This window comes from Citrus clementina, unplaced genomic scaffold, assembly GCF_000493195.1.
Source record: "Citrus clementina cultivar Clemenules unplaced genomic scaffold, Citrus_clementina_v1.0 scaffold_6, whole genome shotgun sequence".
NCBI lineage: Eukaryota > Viridiplantae > Streptophyta > Magnoliopsida > Sapindales > Rutaceae > Citrus > Citrus x clementina.
Window position 1 is genome coordinate 133,751 of NW_006262139.1, and position 24,402 is coordinate 158,152.

Here is a 24,402-nt window from a genome sequence, read left to right on the forward strand (position 1 = left end):
ATACAGGCCAGATGAGTCCCTATAAAGCCCGAACTCGTCTTTGCCACATGGGCAATGGCCTGGGTGGAGTTGTTTCTACTGTGTAAAGCAATGAATTTAACAATGACCTTGTGTCCCCATTTATTGTAGGTATATATTTAAACCAAAAACTTGTCATATATTAGTAGATAGTCCGTGTAGCTATGAAACTTGGCAGCAGAATCTGAGACTGAATTTCCCCAGAGACTGACTTCTTTATCACCAGCCAAGCTGCTGATTCATGACAGCAGAGACTAAAAGTCAAGCATAGATAATTCAGAATGAAAGCCCTAATTTAACACAATTTACATGTACAAAGCTGTCATTTATTTGTCTTAGTTGTGGAAAGATTATTAAGATGATCACCATATAACAAGTGTTGCTTCTGACTAGAATGGCCTCATGATGAAAATCTCCGCTCTGCATTATACGGCTAACCTTGGTGAGCTGAGTGTATCCCATATTGCAAAAGAAATATTGCTTTAAGCCAACTCCGTCTTAACTCCTAGAGACGGCAATCATTATGTGATAGGTATTAATAATGTTAGCTTTCAAATCTTTAAATTTTCTTTAATCTTTGTGTTGCATGTGTTTATCACAGGTATTTAAACAAAAAGCGTATCATATATTAGCAGAATAGTCATTGTAGCTGTGAAATTATTTTTGAATCTGAGACTGAATTTCCATAGAGAGATTCTGGTTGCTGGGCTACGGCCTGAAGTGCTCTTAAGTTGCCTTTGTGCAAACCGCAACCCCGCCTGCAAATTAATTATATATTATCTTTGTAACAAAATAAAAAATTATGTAGCTCTTCATCATTTTCCTTTTGCAACTGTTCCCTTGAGTATACATATGTATTAGTTTAAATAAAATACATATGTATTAGTTTAAATAAAATACATAGGTATTAGTTTTCAAACCCAAATAACTGATGATTATGAAGATTATTTTGGGATTCTGGGCATCTCTCTTTTATTCAAATGAAAAAGATAGGAGCAATGTTGCCAACTTAAAATAAAAAATTATGAATATGTATTTAGGTTTCAAATCCAATAGCCCATGACTATCAAGACTTGTTTCGGATTTTGGGTATCCATTTTTTTTCAAACAAGTTTCGCAATCCAGTTGAATTTTATTAACTTCAAATATTTTGCTTAGGTCATTTTTAGCAGTGTTTTGCTGCTTGTTTCAACTTAACTATGCAGGATTATGTCACATCCTGCAACATAATTGCATTAAATGCATGAGCTTGTATTTATGCATATGCCATATTTTGACCTTGGGGAAAAAAAAAAAAAAAAAAAACTCCCCTTCACTAGAAAAGGATTTTCTCCATGATGCCAAATGAAACTATGATGATAATCACAGTATTGGAAATGAGTGCAATTATGTTGTTATTTCAATCAATTATGGAATAATCATCCTATTTTTTCATCTCTTGATTGAGCAAATTTATATCTTCATTTCTATATGTTCAACCTTTGCTGCATCTAGTTCTCTTCTCCATGATAGTCGAGCAATCGGTTATTTTATTCTCTCTCACTTTTGCTATTGGGAGAAAGTCCCAACAGCGGTATTCCTGCAATTCATAGACAAGATTCCAAGTATCAACTCCAAAAATGGCTCCCTAAGGCACCGTCAGTGTTTTTGATGCATTTGGTGGGAAGCCTGTCCAATTAGCTTCGTTATGTCTTTTGCTCATACAATCAACACGGTCTTCGAATAGTGCACATTCCTTTGATAGGCGCATTAGAATGCAGATGTCTGATTATAAAAATTCGTACATCCATTATCCGGTAAAGATCTCGATTTGAATGGTGCACATTCTTCAGCATGTGAATCTTGTTAGAGTTTTGGGAACATTGACGGAGAGAAGAGAAAATGCTGATTTAGGAGCTTGTGCCTAAGAAGCTTGGACGGCTGCCTTCTTGGTCTGACTTTTCTTCTCCACTTTGCTTGCCTTTTAGATAAATGGGTGAAATTAATTGATCAAAACTACATTTTTTTTTAAAAAAAAATTTGTAAGTTCATCCACTAGCTGTTAACAGAATTAGTAAACATATAATCAATTCAACCATTGATGATTTTAATTTGTTCATTACCTGGCCAAATATTTAATCCAAACCCCAAGCCAATAAGACCAAATCCTTTTCTTGAGTTGTTCAATGTATTTCAACCCATACCTCCTAAAGTAAATCTAATTTGGAAGCAAAGCTACTGTTTGGCGACAGAGAAAATTGAAAAGAAAATTCTGTTTGGTCTGAATAATTGTAATATTGAAATTTAATTTTCCATATAGAACAATTGTATCTATCTTCTGATTTTCATTAATATATGTATGTATGTATATATATATATTGTTTTCATGTTGTCATAGATAATTTACTTAAAAGGAATTTTCATTATTTAATTACTAATTCAGCCAGATTGTTCAGTGAATTGGTAGCTGATCGAGATTACACGGAGAAACCTGAAACAATTGCATGCACTGCTTCTTAACAGGTTTTTATGGTCATATTTTGGAACAGTTTACTGCCCTGCTCTTTGTTTGTACTCCTTATCAAATTATATTTTTTTAACAAGGGCAAAATAAGGCAGAGGCAGGAGCCTAGGAATTTTATGTTTAATTATTCTTATCATATTATCAGTTTCCCTATAGAATAACTACAAAATTGAGGGACGGATTCACTAAATTCCCTAATTGTTTCTATCTTCTGATTTTCATTAATAATTTTTTATGCTGTCAAGGATTCATAGCTTACTTGAAGGAATTTTCATTATTTAATGCTTAATTTAGCCCATACTGCAACATCCTGGCTATATATACCTCTGTTTCTATCTATCAAGATATAATCTGGTTACTTCCAGGCAAAGTAGATGGAAGAGAAAGCATGCATTTTGCACATGTTTACCAAAACAAGAGAGTATATTTGATCTCAATCTGTAATTTTGTAAGATATATTATGTCATGGTTTTTTAATAATTATTCTTAAGTTTGATTTATTTACTACTTTAAAACGGGTCCACATGAATTATGAATTCAAAATTGAGAACTAGGAATTCATAAATGCTAGAACAAGTCAGGTGTTTGATGGAATGAATTAGATGTTCGATAAAATGCCTCTATGAGCAGCCTTAACATGAACCTCGACAACAACACTCTGTACAAAAAGTATTGACATGGCAACTGACTCAGCACAAACTGAAAACTCATGACAAGGATGATTCAGCATAAAGCGTTGTACAAAACGAGTGTAAATTATCCTTTGTAAAGTTCATTGAATTAGACGTAGCCATTATGAGTAATGATACAGCCACAAACTCTTGTACAAACTTATTTTGTACAAACTAACGTGGCATTAATTCATTGGTTGAAACACCTGACTCTATATATATATATTCATTTTGCTATTCATTCTATTCTAAATCTAGAAATTCTAAATTGCATCATCATATTAGAAATATACAAATAGAATTTCGGCAGATATATGATCACAACAACATCAGCAAATTGTATTACGATATAATAAATATAAGAGCATGAGCACTTATCAAAAGAAATTGATTTCATTTCCAATATCTTGTGTCTCTGTATAATTTTGATTGTAATCAAACTATACCTATTAAACCAAGATCACCAATTAATTAACATAATGAAAGAATCAAGTTAACTAAATGAATGAATAATGTTGACCTCGTATCTCTCAAAATCATTAATAAAAACCGAATAATAAATAGAGAAGTTAATTCTAGCAAAAGATTGCACAAAGGCAAATGAATTCACTTTAGCCTAACCTATAATTGACTGGAATCACAGCACTTAAATTAAACCAATGGTAGCTTTACCTTAACGCAATGAAAACTCTTCAAACAACATCATTGCACACTTCCTGTACACTTGAAAGTAAGTTATCATATAGCATATTACACATGGATTGATAATTTTGTACAGCACCAAGCAGGAAATTTGGGGCATTTGAGCACAAGTATGAATAAGGGCCAAATATAAACACCAATTCAAAAGTTCGGTGTGATAACTTCCAGATATACAACTAGATGCAAGTGCTCATTTCTGTAGGAATTGCCCACGGCCGGTTGAGATATCAGATGTCCAATAGACTCGCATCATATTTATCAATACGTGATATTGTAATCATATTATCACAAGGGCAATTAAATGCCTAAACTTAAAAGCGTATCCATCACCATCATCAATTTATGTACAATTTAGCAAAAGCTTACTCTTTGATCACACATGGCAAAATAACCACACACACGTCTTAATATTAAAACAAGCAAACGGGCATCCATCATTTATTCATTAGAAAATGAAAGTTAAGGTGATTTTTGACTGACACGCATGCTGCCCAAATCACCTTTACAAGAAAAATCTAATTTCAGTAAGGCGTTTAAGCTCTTGAGAATTACCCTCTGAATCCGGATTAGCATTTCTCAAGCCTAATTTCACACAATTTACATGTACAAAGTTTACCATTTGTGTGTCTTTGATAAGGAAAGGGAACCACGGAGGTCAACAAAGGTTCATAAGCCTAACTACAGATACGAGGGTTTTGTTTGAACATTCGTAAGTCTCATGTAGCCATGCATGCGGTCATGCATGTTGCATGCAATACCATGCAAGACTTATTTACGTATGGATTAAAGAGTAGTTGTTTGTTGGAGCAAGGCAAGGAAATTACCACGTCAAGCCACGTTGCTAATCGTGTGGAGAATCAAATTAAGTGGGATTCTATTTTTGTTTCTAGTTTGTTATTTAAGATTGCTCAGTTATTTAAATTGATTTTAACCGTGAATTGTGACTACAAATCCTTAGTAGTGTTTGTATTAACTACTATAAATAAGCTCCAGCAATTAATAAAAGGATTATCCAGAAATTTATCTCAAAGTACTATTCTTGGTCGTTCTCACCGTAAGTAGAACAACGTAAACTTAGCTATTATTGAACATTTTTTATTGGGACCTATCAATTGGTATCAGAGCAGGGTTAACAATGGCAACTAACAAAGAGAGAATCGAACTCTTGGAAGCTGAACTTGGCAGGTTGCAGGATGGCTTGCAACGAATGGAGATTGGAATGAGTAGCAAGTTACAACACTTGGAAGAAACAGTCAACAAATTGACCGAAACAATTATGGCATCCAAAGGAGCATCAAGTCACAGTACTCATGATCAAATTGACTTATCACGCCCAAACCGTGAGAAGAATGAAGCTGGACGACAACACCTTTCATCCAGAATGCTGAAATTAGAATTTCCACGAGTTAAAATTGTTTTAATGACTGTTTGGTTGATGAGAAAGTGAAGGAAAAATCTGAGGAAAATAAAACTGAAGTTCAGAGAATTCTGGAAATCATTTATTCATGCTGAATCAATCCATACAAAATGATTACATTATTGTTTATATACAAAGCTGAAGGTAACAGCACGAAATGCATTGTTAATACTGACTAACGAAATCAAAACGAATCTTCACGTGTGCTGGTAATTACATAACCTCCTGGTGCCACCTGAACAACCATGTCATCAACCTTTAACTGAATGCTGCAGCTGCTGCAATCCTCGGCTTTATCTTTTGTTTTGCTTATTGTACAGCTAACCAGATGAGCTTCCTTAACATCCTTAACATCCCCCCTCAAGCTCAATGGTCTGTTGATGACATTGAGCTTGGATCGAAGATAGCTGAACTGAGAGAAAGATAAAGGTTTGGTGAGAATGTCAGCTACTTGCTCCTTAGTAGGAATATATCGAACTTCTAATTCTTTGCTGAGAACCTTATCTCTAATGTAATGTACATCTAACTCGATATGCTTGGACTTATAATGAAATACAGGATTTCTAGCTAGTGCCCCTGCACTTTGGTTATCACACCAGAGCACTGAAGTAGGCAACTGAGCTATGTTTAATTCAGAAAACAAAGACTGAAGCCAGGAGAGTTCTGAACATGCTGATGATAAGGCCCTGTATTCACTTTCAGTACTGGACTTAGCAACAACCCCTTGCTTTTTAGATGACCAAGAAATTAGATTGTTACCGAGATAAATGCAGTAAGCTCCAATGGATTTTCTATCATCAATGTCACAAGCCCAATCTGCATCTGAATAACCATTTAAACCAGCAACTTCAAGTGATTCCCCTTGCTGTAGATAGAGACCATGAGTAATGGTAGCTTGAAGATATCTGAGGACCTTTTTACAGACTAACCAATGCTGGATTGTAGGAGAACTAAGATACTGACTAAGTTTATGTACAGAGTATGCAATGTCAGGTCTTGTCAATACTAAGTACTGAAGACCTCCAACAAGACTTCTATAAAGAGTTGGGTTTTCAAACTCCTGCCCCAAGGGTCCCCTAGCATGCCTTTCCAGCTTGAGACCTGTGCTGAAAGGTGTGTCAGTACCTTTGCAGTCTTGCATTAAAGCTCTACTTAACAGATCCTTAATATATTTGGTTTGCGAAAGATGCATCCCATGATCTGTATAGCAGACTTCCACACCCAGAAAATAAGCAAGTAACCCCAAATCCTTTAAAGCAAAAACTTTGCTTAGTTTAGCAATAAACTCTTCCAAAGCAGCAGAATCAGGTCCTGTGACTAGGATATCATCAACATAAATAAGAACTATGATCAGTCCTTTGATGTCATGTTTGATGAACAATGATGTATCTGCTTTGGAGTTGAAGAAGTTCCAGGTGGTGAGACAAAGTTTAAGCTTGTCATACCAGGCTCTTGGAGCTTGTTTCAGCCCATAAAGAGCTTTGTTGAGCTTGCATACATAACCTTCTGTAACTGTAAATCCCTCTGGTTGTGTCATGTATACATCTTCTGTTAAATCTCCATTAAGAAAGGCATTATTAATGTCGATTTGCCTAACTTTCCAGCCTTGCATCACAGCTAAGCTCAAGATAACTCTGACAGTAGAGGATTTAATCACAGGGCTGAAAGTTTCTGAGTAGTCAACCCCTGCAGTTTGATGGAATCCTTTTGCAACCAGTCGAGCCTTATGCTTGGAAACTGATCCATCAGTGTTATATTTTGTTCTGAAAACCCACTTGCAGCCAACAACTTTGAAATCTGAACATATTGGTAGAAGACTCCAGGTGTTGTTTTTGATGAGTGCATCATATTCAGTTTGCATAGCAGCTTTCCAATTTGGATCAGCCAATGCTTCAGAAAGTGTATTTGGTTCAAGACTGTTGTGTGAAGTAAGAAAGGCTTTAGGTTTAAAAATACCAGCTTTTGCTCTGGTTATCATGTGATGAGTTGAGGTTATAGTGTTGGGCTGAGAATTTGAAACTGGAGTAAGTGAAGATAGGGGCATTTGAGCTTCAGATGATGATGGGCAGTGAGAAGTATGGTTATTTTGTGTAGTTGAAGATGAAGAGATAGGTGAAGTATTAGGTGAATTGAAAGAAACATTTGTATCTAGACAAGGAGAAATGAGATCATTACCTGGTGCATCAGCTGCAAAGGTGTTAAGATTGCTGTTTGATGCTGGCAAGGAGTATGTCTGGAAAGGATTGTATTGAGAAACTGAAGTATTTGGTTGAGAAGAAGAGTGATTGAAAAGTGATGGATATGGAAAAGAATTTTCATCAAACAAAACATGACTTGATATATACACTTTTCCAGAAGGATGCAAACATTTATATCCTTTATGGAGAGGACTGTAACCTAAGAAGACACACTTAGAAGTATGAAAGGAGAATTTGTGTTTATTGTAATCCCTGAGAAAAGGAAAACAAGAACACCTAAAACTTCTAAGAAAGTTGTAATCTGGTTTCAAATGGAAAATTGTTTCATATGGTGATTTCATAGATAATGTAGGAGTAGGTAGTCTATTAATGATGTAAGTGGCTGTGTGAAATGATTCCCACCAGAATTTTATAGGTAAAATAGCTTGTGCAAGTAAGGTTAAGCCAAGTTCTGTGATATGTCTATGTTTCCTCTCAACTGTTCCATTTTGGTTATGTGTGTAAGGACAAGAATGCCCGAACAAAATGCCTTCTTGATGGAGATAAGGAACAAAAGATCTGAACTCACCACCCCAATCAGATTGTAAGCACTTGGTAGATCTATTAAGTTTTTTTTCAATCTGAGTTTTGAAGATTTTGAAAACAGAGAGAGTTTCACTTTTGGTTTTTAATGGAAATATCCAGGTAAACCTTGTAAAATCATCAACAAAGCTTACATAGTATCTATAGCCTTGTGAGGAAAGTACAGGAGCTGGCCCCCACAAATCTGTGTGTAAAAGTTCTAAGGGACTGTTGGTTTTGATGAAACTAGCTGGAAAATGTAATCTATGTAACTTTCCCATCATACAAGCATCACAAGATTCAACAAATTTACTTCCATTTATTGCCTTCAAGGCTGGATAAGTTTTGATTACATGATCTAATATTTTTGAACTTGGATGTCCTAGCCTCTGATGTAAAACAGCAGTACTTAACAAACACCTAGAATTCATACATGGAACTGAAGTGTTGTATGAACAAGAGAGTTTATCTTGCAAATCAGAAGAAACAGCAGAAAACATTGAAAGAGGAACAGCTGGAACAGCAGACTCAATACTTTTGACATGAATTCGAGAATGAGAATGTGTTTTATTGGGTGACACCAACAGCAATCTGTATAAACCTTTATCAGCCTTGCCCTGCAGTATGATCAAATTCTTCACCTTGTCCTTCACAAAACAAAATTTTTCAGTGAACTCAACTATCACATTATTGTCTTTGGTTAGCTGAGATATGCTAATAAGATTTTTGGTGATTTGAGGCACCAGCAATATGTTGTTAAGATTGAGTGTAAGTGAAGCATTGGTATTACCATCAAGCATTTTTAAAGTAGCATGACCAAGGTGAGTAATGCTCAAACCAGCACCATTACAAACTACAAGTTTAGATATACCTGCAAAAGGCTCAGCAGAATGCATGTTGTTCATGTCATTAGTGAGGTGATGTGTTGCCCCACTGTCAAGATACCAGTTGGTATCTGAAGCTCCATCCATATTTGCTAGATAGGCTGACTTAGGATTCTTATTTGGTGGTGGCTTATAAGCACTTGAAGCAATGAACTCCTCAAGTTTCCAGCAAATATTAGCAGTGTGACCTGCTTTAAAGAAAATTTGACAGGTAGGTTTAGAGGCATTCCATTGAGGTTTGACATTTCCAGATGGCTTATTACTGAAGTTGCCATATCCTCCAGGATTCTGATTCCAGTTCCCTCCATTTCTTTGATTGTCACCAGAATATCCTCTTTGCTGGAAATTAACACCAGACATATTTCCTCCATTTGCTCCAGCACCTCCAGAATTTCCTTTATAACCACCATATCCATAATTTCCAGCATTTCCGAAGCCAAGATTATATCCATAACCACCAAAATTCTTTCCTCCAGATGCAAAGCCTTTCTTAAATCCTCTGTTTTGAACTAAATTTGCTTCAAAGTTTTGTTTCACATCCATACTAGCAAGCATATGTGCTTGTTGTTCTATCCTAGCTTCTTGAGTTAACAACATTGCATAAGCCTCATTTACATTCATTTTTCCAACACCAATTTGACCAGTTATGTATGTGGCTACAGAGTTATATTCAGGTCCTAAACCAGAAAGTATGTGCAAAATCAAATCATCATCACTTAATGCACTTCCAGCAGCTGCCATATTATCAGCTATATTCTTCATCTTAATGAAATAATCAGTAACTTTCAAATCATCTTTCCTAGTTGAATTCATCATGTACCTTAGATGCAACAATTTAGATTTTGACTGTGAGCCGAATTGTACCTTAATAGCCTTCCAAACCGTAAGAGAAGTTTCTAGACTGAAGACTAGACTGATGATGCCTTCACTCATTGAAGAAAGCAGCCATCCAAGAAGCATATGATCTTGTGATCTCCAGGTGATGTACTCTGGATTCTCAACAGATCTGAGATCATCACCAACTCTTTGAGCAGTATGTGAAGGTGGAGGAGTTACTGATTCATCAATGAATTTTTCCAGTCTATTTCCACGAATGGAAGCAAGAACTTGAGATCTCCAAATCAAGTAATTTGATTAATCCAGCTTAACAGGAGTGTTAAATAAAAAGGTAACTGTGCTTGAATTAATGGCAGCATTATGAACTGTATTAGAAGTTGAGGCTAGATGTACTGAAGTCATACTAGCCTGATACCAAGTTAAAATTGTTTTAATGACTGTTTGGTTGATGAGAAAGTGAAGGAAAAATTTGAGGAAAATAAAACTGAAGTTCAGAGAATTCTGGAAATCATTTATTCATGCTGAATCAATCCATACAAAATGATTACATTATTGTTTATATACAAAGCTGAAGGTAACAGCACGAAATGCATTGTTAATACTGACTAACTAAATCAAAACGAATCTTCACGTGTGCTGGTAATTACATAACCTCCTGGTGCCACCTGGACAACCATGTCATCAACCTTTAACTGAATGCTGCAGCTGCTGTAATCCTCTGCTTTATCTTTTGTTTTGCTTATTGTATAGCTAACCAGATGAGCTTCCTTAACATCCTTAACACCACGCTACTCTGGAGATGATCCAACCGAGTGGTTTAATCGAGTGGCGCAGTTCTTCGAATACCAAGACACAACGGATGACCAGAAAGTATCGTTAGCATCCTTCCACCTTGAGGGAGAAGCCAACCAATGGTGGCAATGGCTACGACAAGCTTACCGCGAAGAAGAACGAGTGGTGACATGGAAAGTTTTTACAGAAGAACTTTGGGCTCGTTTTGGTCCTACATAATGTGAAGATTTTGATGAGCCCTTGTCTAGAGTGAGACAAACAGGTTCCCTTCATGATTACCAAAGGGAATTTGAAAGGCTTGGCAACCGAGTTCATGGCTGGACACAGAAAGCCCTTGTGGGTACATTCATGGGAGGATTAAAGCCAGAGATATCCGAGGAAATCCGCATGTTCAAACCAAGAACACTGAAGGAAACAATCAGCTTGGCCCGCATGAAGGATGATCAACTATCAAGACAGAAGAAATTCTTGTGGCAGCCACCCTCAAACTGTGCACCGTCACCTACTCGAGCATCACCAACCGCGCCTATCAAAAGATTACCGTGGGATGAAATGCAACGACGACGAGCACAGGGACTGTGTTTCACTTGCAACGAACGGTTCACTGCGGGTCATAAATGTCAAGGGCCTCAACTTCTACTTCTTGAGAGCTACAACAACACCAATGAGATCACTTGTGAAGAAGTTGTAGAGGAACTACTTGGAGAAGAAAACAAAGGAGAACAACCTAGGAAGACACGGCATTGCTACAGCAACAATTTCCACACATGACCCTTGAGGACAAGGGTCCACTTCATGGGGAGGGTATTGATAAGGAAAGGGAGCCACGGAGGTCAACAAAGGTTCATAAGCCTAACTACAGATACGAGGGCTTTGTTTGAACATTCGTAAGTCTCATGCAGCCATGCATGCGGTCATGCATGTTGCATGCAATACCATGCAAGACTTATTTACGTATAGATTAAAGAGTAGTTGTTTGTTGGAGCAAGGCAAGGAAATTACCACGTCAAGCCACGTTACGGATCGTGTGGAGAATCAAATTAAGTGGGATTCTATTTCTGTTTCTAGTTTGTTATTTAAGATTGCTCAGTTATTTAAATTGATTTTAACCGTGAATTGTGGCTACAAATCCTTAGTAGTGTTTGTATTAACTACTATAAATAAGCTCCAGCAATTAATAAAAGGATTATGCAGAAAATTATCTCAAAGTACTATTCTTGGTCGTTCTCACCGTAAGTAGAACAACGTAAACTTAGCTATTATTGAACGTTTTTTATTGGGACCTATCAGTCTTAGTTGTGGAAAGATTAGCAAGATTACCATATAACAATTGTTGCTTCTAATCCTCAGTCCACTGAACCCCATGTTTCGCCCAAAGATAATATGCTCCAACGGGACCTCTACCACCCAACTCATAAAGTTTTGGCGATATTGATCTTGTCTTTTTCCTGTAAAACTGGGTTTAAAACATTCCATGCAGCAGTAAGCTCATCCTTTCTCATAAAGAGATGGTTGTCGCCGTCAATAACATCAAGAAGAAGATGTTCTCGTATGAATCAGGCAACTCCACGTTGCACCAACAGCATTAACACAAAAGACAAGCACATGAAAGATATCAAATGTGAATACAAGTCAGTAGCAGAAACAAAACAATTTCTATAAACTGAAGTGCTTATTTATCCTTATAGAGCAAATTAAGTTCCGAAGCATCCAATGGCAAGCCTAATCCTGGAACTTTATTGTTGACTTTAACTAGAATGGCCTCATCAGGCACATTGAGTAATATTAGTTCATTTGTAGCAACGTCGATGTTATGCCCAAAATGTTCATGATAGATGTTCCCTGGAACATGATGAAACTGTATACGTATCTCCACTCTGTATTATATGGCTAATATTGGTGAGCACATCCCGTATTGCAAAAGAAATGTTGGTTTAAGCCAACTCTGTCTTAACTCCTAGAGATGGTAATCGTGATTTTTAGCTCTTTATACAGAAATCTCGAAATCACAAGTGTTTGAGAAATAAAGGATTGTTCAGTCATTAATGAAATGGGCATTTCATTATGCAAGACTATAGCCTTTTTACTTCCGTAGTTAGTGTTTTATCTTGATCATTGAAGTGAGGACAACAATTACAAAAGTTAAAAAGTTATGATTAAACACATACCTTATGTCAGTATTAATGATAGATTGCTTTTTTGATGAAGACTGATCCAGCGGTCCCAATTGATACGAGATTTCAACTTGTAAACTAAACTAGATTGTGTTATTGTAATTTCAATTTTTTTAACCTGTAATTTAACTGTAGTATCAACTGACTTTATCAATAAAAGAAGCAAATTATGTTTTTGTAATTCTATGATGGGCTTTATTGTAACTGACTTTTTTACCATTGAATTAATTGTCCTGTGATTAAAAATTGAATTCTTCTTCTGTATAGATAAAAAGAGGCTTCTATTATTTGGTGGGTCTTAAACTATTTCTTGATTATTTAGTTTAAGTCCGTGAAAAAGTTTTATTCATTAAAGGGTCACATGATATGATTTTTTTTCTTTTTTTTTTAATATATGATAATGTTGATTATGTGATAGCTGCTAACAATGTTAGCTTTCTTGAATTGGTACTTCTATTCAATCCACCGGATTAATTGGTAATATTTCTCATTTCATAAGTCAATACGTGTAAAAATTTTGTTGGAAAAAAATAAATAATATCTGCAACACGAGATTAAAAAATCTTTTGTTGCTAGCTAACCTTTCAATCAAATTTCGATGCATCAGTTCGATCTTTTAAAATCCGTTTGATCTTATGGGGCTGTGGTTTTAAAAACCACTGACTACTGTAAAATGCAAACTGTAGCATATACCGTAATATGCAATTTTGTAGAGCATTCTGCAATTCCTACTCGAAAGTAGAATATTATTCTGTATATAACACAGGAGCATGGATGCTTTTACGGCTATATGTGAGGTCAACTAAGCAGATGCATAAATAAGGGACCAGATAAAATAAAATTATTTACTCCAGGTTAGCAAAATGCAAGCTCTCCTGAGATTCATGCTAAGCCTTTGAAGTGAAAAAACAAAGCGATGACAAGGGCAAAGACCAAGAAGGCGCCTAAGAAGTTCATTATGCAGCCGCCATGCCACAAGTTTTGTTTTTGAAGCTGCTTTTGAGCAAAGCTCCTCAGGTTATTTGACATGTCCAATCTTGTACATACCCTCAAAAATTACACTTCAGTGGTATCAAATTCACTCACCAAAAAGCATGCTTGAGAAGAACCTCTATAAGTCTCCTACAATTTGAGCGTCGTACTGTACTAGGACAAATATTAAAAAATAACCTACTACAATAAGATAGTGTAAATCTATTTCGATAGCCTCTCTTTTTCATATCCTCCCCTTTCTTAATAGTCAAAGAGAATCTAGGTATCAGACACATTTACCCAAAACCACCAACGGATATCCATCATCATTAACAATTTATGTACAATCTAGCAAAAGCTTACTCTTTGATCACACATAACAAATAATCATATACAAATCTTCATATTAAAACAAGCAAATAACCATCCATCATTTGTTCATTACAAAATGAAGTTTAAGGTACTTTTTGACTCTGATGCACGCTTTCAGCACATCGTTTGCGAGCATAACCCAAATCATCTACAAGAAAAATCCAATTTCAATTATGGGTTTATGCTCTTGAGAATTATCCTCTGAATACTGATAGGCATTTCTCAACCCTAATTTCATACAATTTACATGTACAAAGTTACCATTTATTTGTCTTAGTTGTGGAAAGATTAGCAAGATTACCCTATAAGAAGTGTTGCCTCTAATCTTCGGTCCACTGAACCCCGTGTTTCGCCCAAAGATAATATGTTCCAACGGGACCTCTACCACCCAGCTCGTAAAGTTCTGGTGCAATATTGTTCTTGTCTATTTCTTGTAAAACTGGGTTTAAAATATTCCATGCAGCAGTAAGCTCATCGCTTCTCATGAAGAGATGGTTGTCGCCGTCAATAACATCAAGAAGAAGATGTTCGTATGAATCAGGCACCTCTGCATTATACCTACAGTATTAACACAAAAGGCAGGCACATGAAGGATATCAAAGGTGACGACAAGTGAATAGCAAAAACAGAACAAGTTCCAAAAGCTGAAGTGCTTACTTATCCTTATAGAGCAAATTAAGCTCTGAAGCATCCAATTGCAAGCCTAATCCTGGAACTTTGTTGTTGACTCTGACTAGAATGGCCTCATCAGGCACATCACGTAATATTAATTCATTTGTGGCAAGGTTGATGTTATGCCCAAAACGATCATGATAGATGTTTCCCGGAACATGACGAAACTGTATGCGTATCTCCACTCTGCATTATATGGCTAACGTTGGTGAGCACATCCCATATTGCCCAAAAAAAAAAAATGTCGGTTTAAGCCATGCATTTATTTATTATTTATATTGAGTTGTCATGGAATGAGATCCATATGAACAATCAAAACGTCAAAGACTAGGAGATGCCCATGAATTGTCGGAACAACTTACAAGATGAAACCTACACAAGATATGCTTATCTAAGTTGTTGGCTGCACTTTATCACAAAAATCTGTAACCACAGTTTGCTATACAAATTTTAAAAAAAAGAAAAAAAAGAAAAAATCATTTTCACTCAATTATACCAACCGTTTGTTATGTTACATGCATAATTTAATTGTTTATGCATGATACAAATTGATGGCTATCTGGAAAAAATGGACAGCGGTACCCATTGCAGGTATTACACACTAATCCATTGAAGAATTCTTGTTTGTACTGTTCTTGGAATTGAAACAAGACAGACTGACGGGTTAATGTCATAATTTCCTCTCTTGAATTTGTTTCTTAATTCAATATTTTTAGAAATATTATAAGCCGTAAATGGAAAGATAAGCTGATGGTTACACTTCCGTTACAAGCCGGCTTTTTAAGGGTGTGTTCTAGGTTCCTATCATAATCTGGCAAAGTACAAACCACGACAATGTCCATTAAGGCATAACCAGCAGAACTGAAATAGCTATTACCTGTGTTTAATTAGTCCCATGCCAGCTTTTATTAGAAAAGGCACGCCATCCCAACGTGCATTGTCAATGTATAATACAGCAGCAAAATATGTGGGGGTCAGGATGTTCAATTTAACATCAACCTTGTCATCAAAAGTAGCTTTATATTGGCCAAGAATGACATTGCTTGGCTCCAATCTGCGGATTGACCTCAAAACTTTGACCTGAAATGAATAAACTTCTTATCAACATGACCACGTGCAACCAAATTTTTGTTGTATTCATTTTTCACTTTTTGAGGAGGTAGGGGTTAGAAACAGAATATTTATTAGTATAAAAAACTTTACAGAGAAAGTTGGACTAGATGTCCTTCCCCTAAAAACAAATATAATACCTTCTACGAAGATTTCATAAGAATTAGGCTATATAAAATTGCCTCTGCAAAAGCAAAATCATTGCATGCTGGCCCGCAACCTTTTTGGTTGAAAAACCACTAAGTTCTATTAAAATTGTGCTCACATGGATACAAGAATCTGAGCTCCATCTCATAAGAATTATTAACTTTCTTCCTAAGGATTTTTTGAACTCATCTTTTGTTTTTACAATCACATTCACATAAGCTGCAACTTGATAAACTGATGCCTTTATACCTTTCACCAGATTCAATAAGACACATGAAGTTAGGGACATCTACAAAAAGTTAGCAATTTAACAAGTATATTCCTCAACTTCACTGCCGTAGGACAGTGGAAATAGATTACCTGTGCTTTCTAATCTTGCTTGTGCCTTTTTTTTTTTTATAACAAACGCGAGAATGTAGTAATAAAGAAGATTTAAAACTGATAATGGACCACCAGTCCACTAAGAGAATAATAAGAAGGACTATTTGTGCCATACATAAGTATACAAAATCACCCCTACTCAAGGCTAGAATCAACTATATTCTTACTTGTGCATTACACACAAAAGATTAACCAAATTGATTTTGAATAAAATAGATCATCTTGCAAAAACAGAAGGTACCTTTTCATTCCGGATATCTTCACCATTGAGACTTATGGGGGGCTCCATAGCAAGCAATGCTATGGTTTGGAGTATATGACTGTGCACTATGTCTCGGATGATCCCATAACCATCAAAATACCTCATATAACCGAAAAATTACACAACATGATATTGATACCGTAGAATGACATGAGGATAAGATAATTGGCTTTGTTAGTGAAGATAAATTGAATTATTAGTATTTAGTACCTTCCAGACTGCACACCCATCTCTTCTGACAAAATGACCTGCATGAAAATTCAAACAGGTAGTGGCTATCATTAGCTGCACAAGTGAATGCCATTGCATTTAGAGAAAAAACAAAATTACCTGTATACTGCGGATGTATGTTCGGCTCCATAATGGCTCAAAAATTAGATTAGAGAACCTTAATACAGTAAGGTTCTCAATGAGATTCCTCCCCAGAAGATGATCTATCCTGAAAAATTGAAGAAGTAAGAAAGTTAAAATTGAATGTGTGCGCACAAATACATTAGTATAGCTAATGTGATTATTCACCTGTATAGTTGCTTCTCCTGGAACTTGGAAAGAAGAGCTTTTGTCAGCCAATGAGAAGACAGTGCATCAAACCCAAAAGGTTTCTCAATTATTATACGGTTCCAGCCCTTCTGGGTTTGGGCACAGATGGCAAGAGTGGATGCAACATCCAGAAGTGCTTCTTGCGGCACAGATAGGTAAAATATCCTGTTTGCTTCAAATCCCCCCTGAGGTAGGTAAGCTGCTAAAAAATCAATTATCTAAAGCATCCAGCTTGAACATTGACAAATCAAATCAACCCCTATTGATTTTACTTCTGGCTAATTACTCTCAGTCTATAAGAGTGAAGAAATGTTTTAACTTTTACTTTTAAGGAATTTGAGAAAAGAAGGGACAAAAAAGAGTTGACTTTTAAAGTATGAAATATTAATTATACAGAAAGAAAGTTGGTGTGGTTAAACTAGAATGTACACAAGTGAATTGAGTCTTACGACATTATCTCATATACTACCTTCATTGTAGTTTCTTTCTTGTTCCTTGTTTTAACAATGTAATAATTGAGAAGTGTTTTTAATGATGAAAAATATATTATCTATTATCTTTTAGGAATTGAATCCAGAAAACCAACCTTAATCCGTACTATAAAGTTGTTCAATAATAATTACAAATAAGTGTATAATTAATAAGTTTTGCCAGATTATATTTCCAAATTTATGTATTATTTTGTAACAACTAACGATACAACAAATAAAACTATCATGCAAGAATGGAATAGGGTGATTTGCTCTCTAAGATATGAATATGAACTGAATAGTATAAACTATCACACATTACTACTATTAATATATATTTTTCTCCTCTATTTTTAACAAATCTTTAGAGGTAAAAGAAAGCACATAAGTTGATCTTTTATAATTATGATTGAAAAGATAGAAGAAACATTAATTTTTCATCAGGTACTGTAAGATAAATCAGACGCACAAAACTTAAGTTATCAGGTAAGCGGCTAATAGCCCAACAATTTGATGCCAATAATTTTAAGATCATGCCAAATAGTTTCATTATAATATTTTTTCTTTTTTTCTTTTTTTAGGCTCCAAGTAATACCATAAAGTTGCATAAAACAGGAAGCATGATAAAGCTAGATACTTGTAAACAGCACTGATTTGTGATTTTATCAACCTCACCTCGATATGCTCCATCAAAGCGCTAAGCTTTAACATCCCTTCTCGGTTGTCATAACCACCATTAAGATAATATGTTCTACTGAGAAAAGCATCAATTTTGTCCCCACAGTTTTCCCTGAAAAGATGTTAAAATCATGAGGAACAAATGCCATATTAAACTTCTTCAATTCATTCTATTCTAATTTTATAGCAATCAAACTAACTTGATAGACTACATCGTGAGCCTTGGTTGCATTTATTTCAACTTAACACATTTTCAAAAGTCTAATGCTTGCATAGATGCAAAGCCCTTTCCATAAGCAATGGTTGCATGTTGATTTACTTGAGAGGGTCCTTCAAAACACACTAATAATTCCTTTAAATCAATAGAAATCCCACCCTAGCAACTAGCTAACAGAATGTGACATGAAGCTAACCCACCCCCTCCTTTTTTTTTTCCTTCTCTTTGAAAACTTTGGCGAATGTAGCCAAAAGGATCCTAAGGTTGTAAATTGATGAAACCCAATCAGCATATAAATAGCTGCCAACCATGGATTTCGATCATTCAGGCAACTTCTAGCATTTGTGCACGTTGCATTCGAAAATTATAAGGGGCAGTAATTTGACTCACTCAAGGATTTAGAATAAGAAACTGAATGGTAGGAAAGAGAATTTGTATGACTGTATGAGAACCATACCGATGATCAATGCGGCAAGTCAAAGTTGAAGCTATGATGGACCTCAAGTCTTCATCTGTCAAATTCTTTCTTGAATAACCAACGATTCCCACATTCTGCAGGCAGAAATGATAAAAATAATAAAAAGCAAAAATTCACCAAAAATTTTTAGAACAAGTTTGGAAAATTGTAAAATATTGATGAGAACAATATCTTTCATTCAATTTATTGGAACATCCCATTTTCCTTGCCATAGTAGAAGCAAGTCAAATATGTTTTGATGCGCATAACAACATAATTGGATGAATGATTCAGAAAAGTAAATACATAGTAACTGCAACAATGAAAACAACAGGCTTGGTGAAAAAAGAAGACTGGCTGTAGCACCTCTAGATAAAAGGCAAAGAGGCCTTTCAAGATAAAGAAATTGTGGTACTACCTCCGGAAGAAAGCCACTGTAATAGAGAGCAAATAATGCTGGGAATATCTTCCTTCTTGCTAGCTCACCAGTGGCTCCTATTACAGCAATGCAAAGTGAAGGTGCTTGATCGCTCTGAACAGGAAAATTTGGGGAATGTGCTTGTAATTTTGAAGTTGGTCTTTTCGTAACTACAATGGAAAATTAAGTTCCACAATCTAGAGATTGTAAGGTTCCAATTGCAAAGTATGAGAAAATGAATATACCAAGATCAATTCACATTGATAGACATAACAAATGACAAAAATAAAAAGGTTAACTTAGAATAGTCTTTACTGACCATTAGGTACAGATAATGTTGAAACTCCTTCAGAATCTCGTCCATCATTTGATGAACTAGTTTCTAGATGACTATCTAACTTATCTTGATTCTTTATAATCTTGGACTCACTTAGTCCATGCTTTTTACTGCAATGCTTAAGGTTCAGTCTGTCAAGTAACCATAGCTTTAAGCCACAAAACCTTTGGCATATAGTGGCAGAACCTCCATAGAGCACAAAACGATCATTGGTTACTGTGTGAATATTTTTTCCTGTTGCCTAGATACAACAAAAGCAAGACAATTGTGCCTTAGCATAACTAGTGTACGACTCTAGTATACTCGAAATTTAGCAAATATGGTTGTACTCCCCATTTATAAGGCTCTATCATGCCAAAGATGCAACTACTGCTACCCGACAAATTAGTGAAGCAAGGTACCAAGTTTTCCCATGTAATAACAGTAACAAAACTGAAAATGCCAATACATATAACAATAGCACTCGTGAGGTGCTTTCAGATACTATGACACAAATTGAAGTGTTTCAATATGTAATTGGACGCAAAACTCATTGGAAGAAGCAAAATCCAATTTTAATTGCTGAAAAATCCCAATGAAATGCACTTAATCAAGATTCGTATATCCTTTCATTTTCAATCCAAAGAATTATGCCAGATTGAAAATTAAATACACATTATTAATTTCATGCAATACAGTTCTTTAAGATCATCTACAAATTATAGTTTCCTATCATCATTTTCTAGAAACCAAACAACCCATATACAGTTTCAACAAAAGTCATCAAACAAACAAAACTTTTTTCAATTAAAAACAAAAATAAAGAAATAAATAGACAATCCAATGTATAGAAAACTAACCCAGAATGGTGCTGGAAAATTTGAAAACGGCACTGACATCCTCCGTTTCTGTATTCAACTACTTCAAGGGTTTAAGGTTTCTTAAAATTATAGGAATTAAGAAATAACATGAAGAAAAATCATCAATTACTGGGAAGTGATCGAAGTTGATGTGGGTTTGATGGTGGCTGATGAAAGCTGACTTTGTTGTAGTATGTAAAATCAACGGCGACCGAAAGGCTGTGCTGACGCAGATACTTCGCGTCCTTTGCATACCGTTGCAGTAAAAATAGTTTTGTCTGCTTAAAGGTTTAGTTTGGAAACAAAGAATTCAAAGTACAATCAATTGTTTATAAATTAATAACGTGTGCATCATATAAAATTTATTAATTTAAACATATATTAATTAATCAATAAATTAATAATTTAATAAATTATAAGTTTACCTATAATTTAATAAATATATAATTTAATCAACTAAATTTTTTTTGTATTTTACTAATCTAATATATTAAAAATGAATTAGTCCACTAATTATAAATTAAATTAACAAAAAAAATAAAATTCTTGTAATTTCATAATTCAACCGCAAAACTTCTAAAAAATATAAGTACTGCATTACTCAAATTAAATTAGGTGCAATTTTATTTTAAATTTGTGGGAGATTCAACCCCTTTTATCTTCTTTTTTTTTTGTAAATACTCAAAGTCTCAAACCATTTTCTTTTATTATTAATGAAATGAATAAGTGGCACAACACAAAACTCATGACCATAAAACATTAGAGGACAATTAGAGCACTCACGAATTTTATTGTGATGGAGTCATCGAGATAAAAATCTTGCAACAATTAGGATATTTTTTATTTTATTTTTTTATATAGTGCGAAGGCATTGTTTGGTATAATGTTTTAAAGAAAACTTATTTAAGTATAGTTTTTGTTAAAAGAACTTTTATAAATGGAGATTTATTAAAGAAAATTAGTTATTTGGTGGTCCATGAGAGTTTTAATTGAAAATTTTAAACAAAATTACTTTGATAGGTAAGTTTTTTTTAGTTATGTTTTAAAAATAAAAAATAAAATAAGTAAATAAGTAAAGGATATTTTAGATGTTTTAATATTTTTAAAAAAAAATTCAATCACTACTTTTAAAATTATAAAATTTGAGTTTTTAGTGGCAAAGATAAAATAACTTATTTAATTTTTAAAAACTCTACTTAAAAAATAACTAAATAATAACAAAAAAATTTGAAAATAATTTGTGAAATTAAATGCATGCTTATGGAGATAAGTATAGTCTATAGTACTGAAAAAATGAGTTTTTGTATTGTTTATTTGTTATGATCAAAGGCCCAAATTGAACTCTAACCAGTTGCTAGAGGCCCATTTGTATTCATAAATTGCAAATCTTTAAAAAAGTATGACGAATTCTTTTATTTTATTTATGAAGTCCATCATGATTAGGAGTGGGCAAAATACCCGATCCAATCCGACCCGACCCGAAAAAGGTCGGGTTCGGGTTGGATCGGATTACTATGGCAACCCGATCGGATGAGGAAGTGCCAACCCAATCGGGCTGTGATCGGGTCGGTTTACACCCGACCTGATCCGAATACCCGATCGGGTCTCCCAAAAAAAAAAAAAACCTCACTCACACATTACACTTTACTCTTTACTTTACAGTTTACAGTTTACACATTACACAATACACACGCACACTGCACACCAGAGGCAGACGGCAAAGGGCAAACCCTCACAGCTCACAACTCACAAGTACTCACAACAATTCACACACAGTCATACACTGTGAAACACACAAACAACACACAGAACAGAACCAATCTGCTGTGAGTGCTGCCGAAACCAAAGGCTTGAAGTCTGACTCTGAACCCTCCTCAATCTGCTGCCGAAACCGACACCCAACAGGCAATTTGCTGCCACGATCTGCTGCCATTTGTTGCCGCGATCTGCTGCCGTGAGCTGCTGCCATCTGCTGCCGTGGCTGAAGCCTCCAACCCAACCTGACCCGACCCGAACTTTCTCCTTTGTGTTGTGGCTTTGTGACCCGAACTCGTTTTTGAAGATTTGAAGTTTCATAATTTCAAATTCAATATTTCATGGTATATATATATAGTTTAATAGTTATATATGCTAAATTATTAGTTATTTAAACCCAACCCGAACTTAACCCGAATTAGTGACCCGATAATTCGGGTCGGATCAGATTGGGTCATTAATTCGGGTTAAGTTCGGATTGATTATTGTCTAACTCGAAACCCGATCAGGTTGACCCGAACCCGACCCAAACCCGGTTTTGCCCACCCCTAATCATGATACATCCATCATAATTATTTGTTAATCAGTGTGATTAATTTTTCATTTAAAAAAATAAAATTTCTTGTGCCACGACTTCATGTGATGGCTGTGACGATGACAAATTGACAACTATTCTTAATAAATTTATCCATATTACTTTAATTAAAATAAATGCATAGTTATTGGTCATACCCACCCATTATATTAACATTTACCAATCATGTCATATATATAGTACCTTTTTAAATTAATTGATGAAATAAATTTCCACATTCAACCGACTTCAAAATTTATAATAAAATAATATAATTTGTAACAAAAAATAGACATAATTATTTTTTTTCAAATTCATAAAATCGTATCCAGATATTATAAATCTTACCTCTATTTTGATATTTGGTATATGGTCATATATTGATATAGATCAAATATTATAATTCGACTCTTAATTAAAAGTTTATAATTACTCTTAATTACACGTTTTTAATTTTTTTTTGTTTTATGCAAATCAAATAATAATAACAATGATAACAAAGCATTATAGTGATAGCCATAACATAAAACATCATGTTCATGTGAGCCCAAACATTGCTGACTATAGCATCTTTTTTTTCTGGTAATTTAAAAAATAAACAAAACAAAAATCATGGGGAAACCCCAAAAATAGACAACTCATTGGATAAACAAAATAGAAAAGTAGAATCAAAGTAATTTTAACTTCACTATTTGCAAGATCTTATAATTGAATGATAATTTTTAGAAATCTCCCCTGAAGTTTGGGATATTCTAACTTTAATAGAATGTATTCACATATTCTCACAAACCTCCCCTTGCGTTCCTATTTCTATCCTTAGACTGTTTGTTGACTGACAGAATGACTAAAATACCCTTGACTTAAGAAAAATAAGTTTTTCATGTTCAGAACAGTGTATTGTTGGTTAATAGCATTATATTTGCTTTGGAGCCAACAGCTACAAATACAATAAAGTTATCAAATCATCCTCATCCATTCCCAAAATAACTTAGCTGAATTAGGATAAAAAATTAAAAAATAAATTTAGAAATTATAATTGCTGCTGCCAATATTTATGTTGGTTGTCTATATAATTAGTCATTGCCAAGCTCAACAACAACAAAGCTTCTGCTTCTCATAACTAAAGCTTTCTTCTTCCTTCAACATAATCAAAACATCACTGCCAACATTCTCTCATACCTCCATATCAACCATGCATCTACAAACTCTTAAAAAATCATTCAAATCTCACCACTTTCCAATCATTATACAAAGTTGGAACACTTATGCACGCCAATGTGTGCCTAAAGCTTAAGCACATCAAGCTAATCAAATACATTTTATGACCCTTACGTAATATGTCCCTAAATCTATTGTTTATATATTTAATGTAATAGTGTTTTCCAAGTAATATGCATATGTAAGCCTAAATAAAAAATTTTAGAATACCATATTTAATAGCAAA

General features: G+C 34.7%; 1 protein-coding gene and 1 non-coding gene across 3 annotated transcripts; both read right to left on the reverse strand.

Annotated features, from left to right (window-relative positions):
• Positions 1 to 9,540: 9,540 nt before the first annotated feature.
• LOC112097528 lies at positions 9,541 to 9,677 on the reverse strand. Its single transcript, XR_002905060.1, has one exon. It is a non-coding gene; the product is annotated as a small nucleolar RNA Z247 (small nucleolar RNA).
• Positions 9,678 to 14,024: 4,347 nt separating this feature from the next.
• Positions 14,025 to 20,936, reverse strand: LOC18039986 (glucose-6-phosphate 1-dehydrogenase 4, chloroplastic). Of its 2 annotated transcripts, XM_024182105.1 has the most exons (13): positions 20,630 to 20,936; positions 19,773 to 20,031; positions 19,454 to 19,623; positions 19,036 to 19,130; positions 18,359 to 18,473; positions 17,193 to 17,398; positions 17,004 to 17,112; positions 16,884 to 16,921; positions 16,653 to 16,773; positions 15,651 to 15,853; positions 14,759 to 14,959; positions 14,403 to 14,659; positions 14,025 to 14,249 (listed from the first exon to the last, which is right to left on the reverse strand). In XM_024182105.1, exons 1-12 carry the CDS (start codon positions 20,666 to 20,668, stop codon positions 14,422 to 14,424), a joined length of 1,794 nt encoding a protein of 597 aa, XP_024037873.1. In that variant the 5' UTR covers positions 20,669 to 20,936; the 3' UTR covers positions 14,025 to 14,249; positions 14,403 to 14,421. The 2 variants fall into 2 exon arrangements, with proteins under 2 accessions (XP_024037873.1, XP_024037872.1); XM_024182104.1 differs by having other exon boundaries at positions 14,025 to 14,659.
• Between the last annotated feature and the right edge of the window lie 3,466 nt (positions 20,937 to 24,402).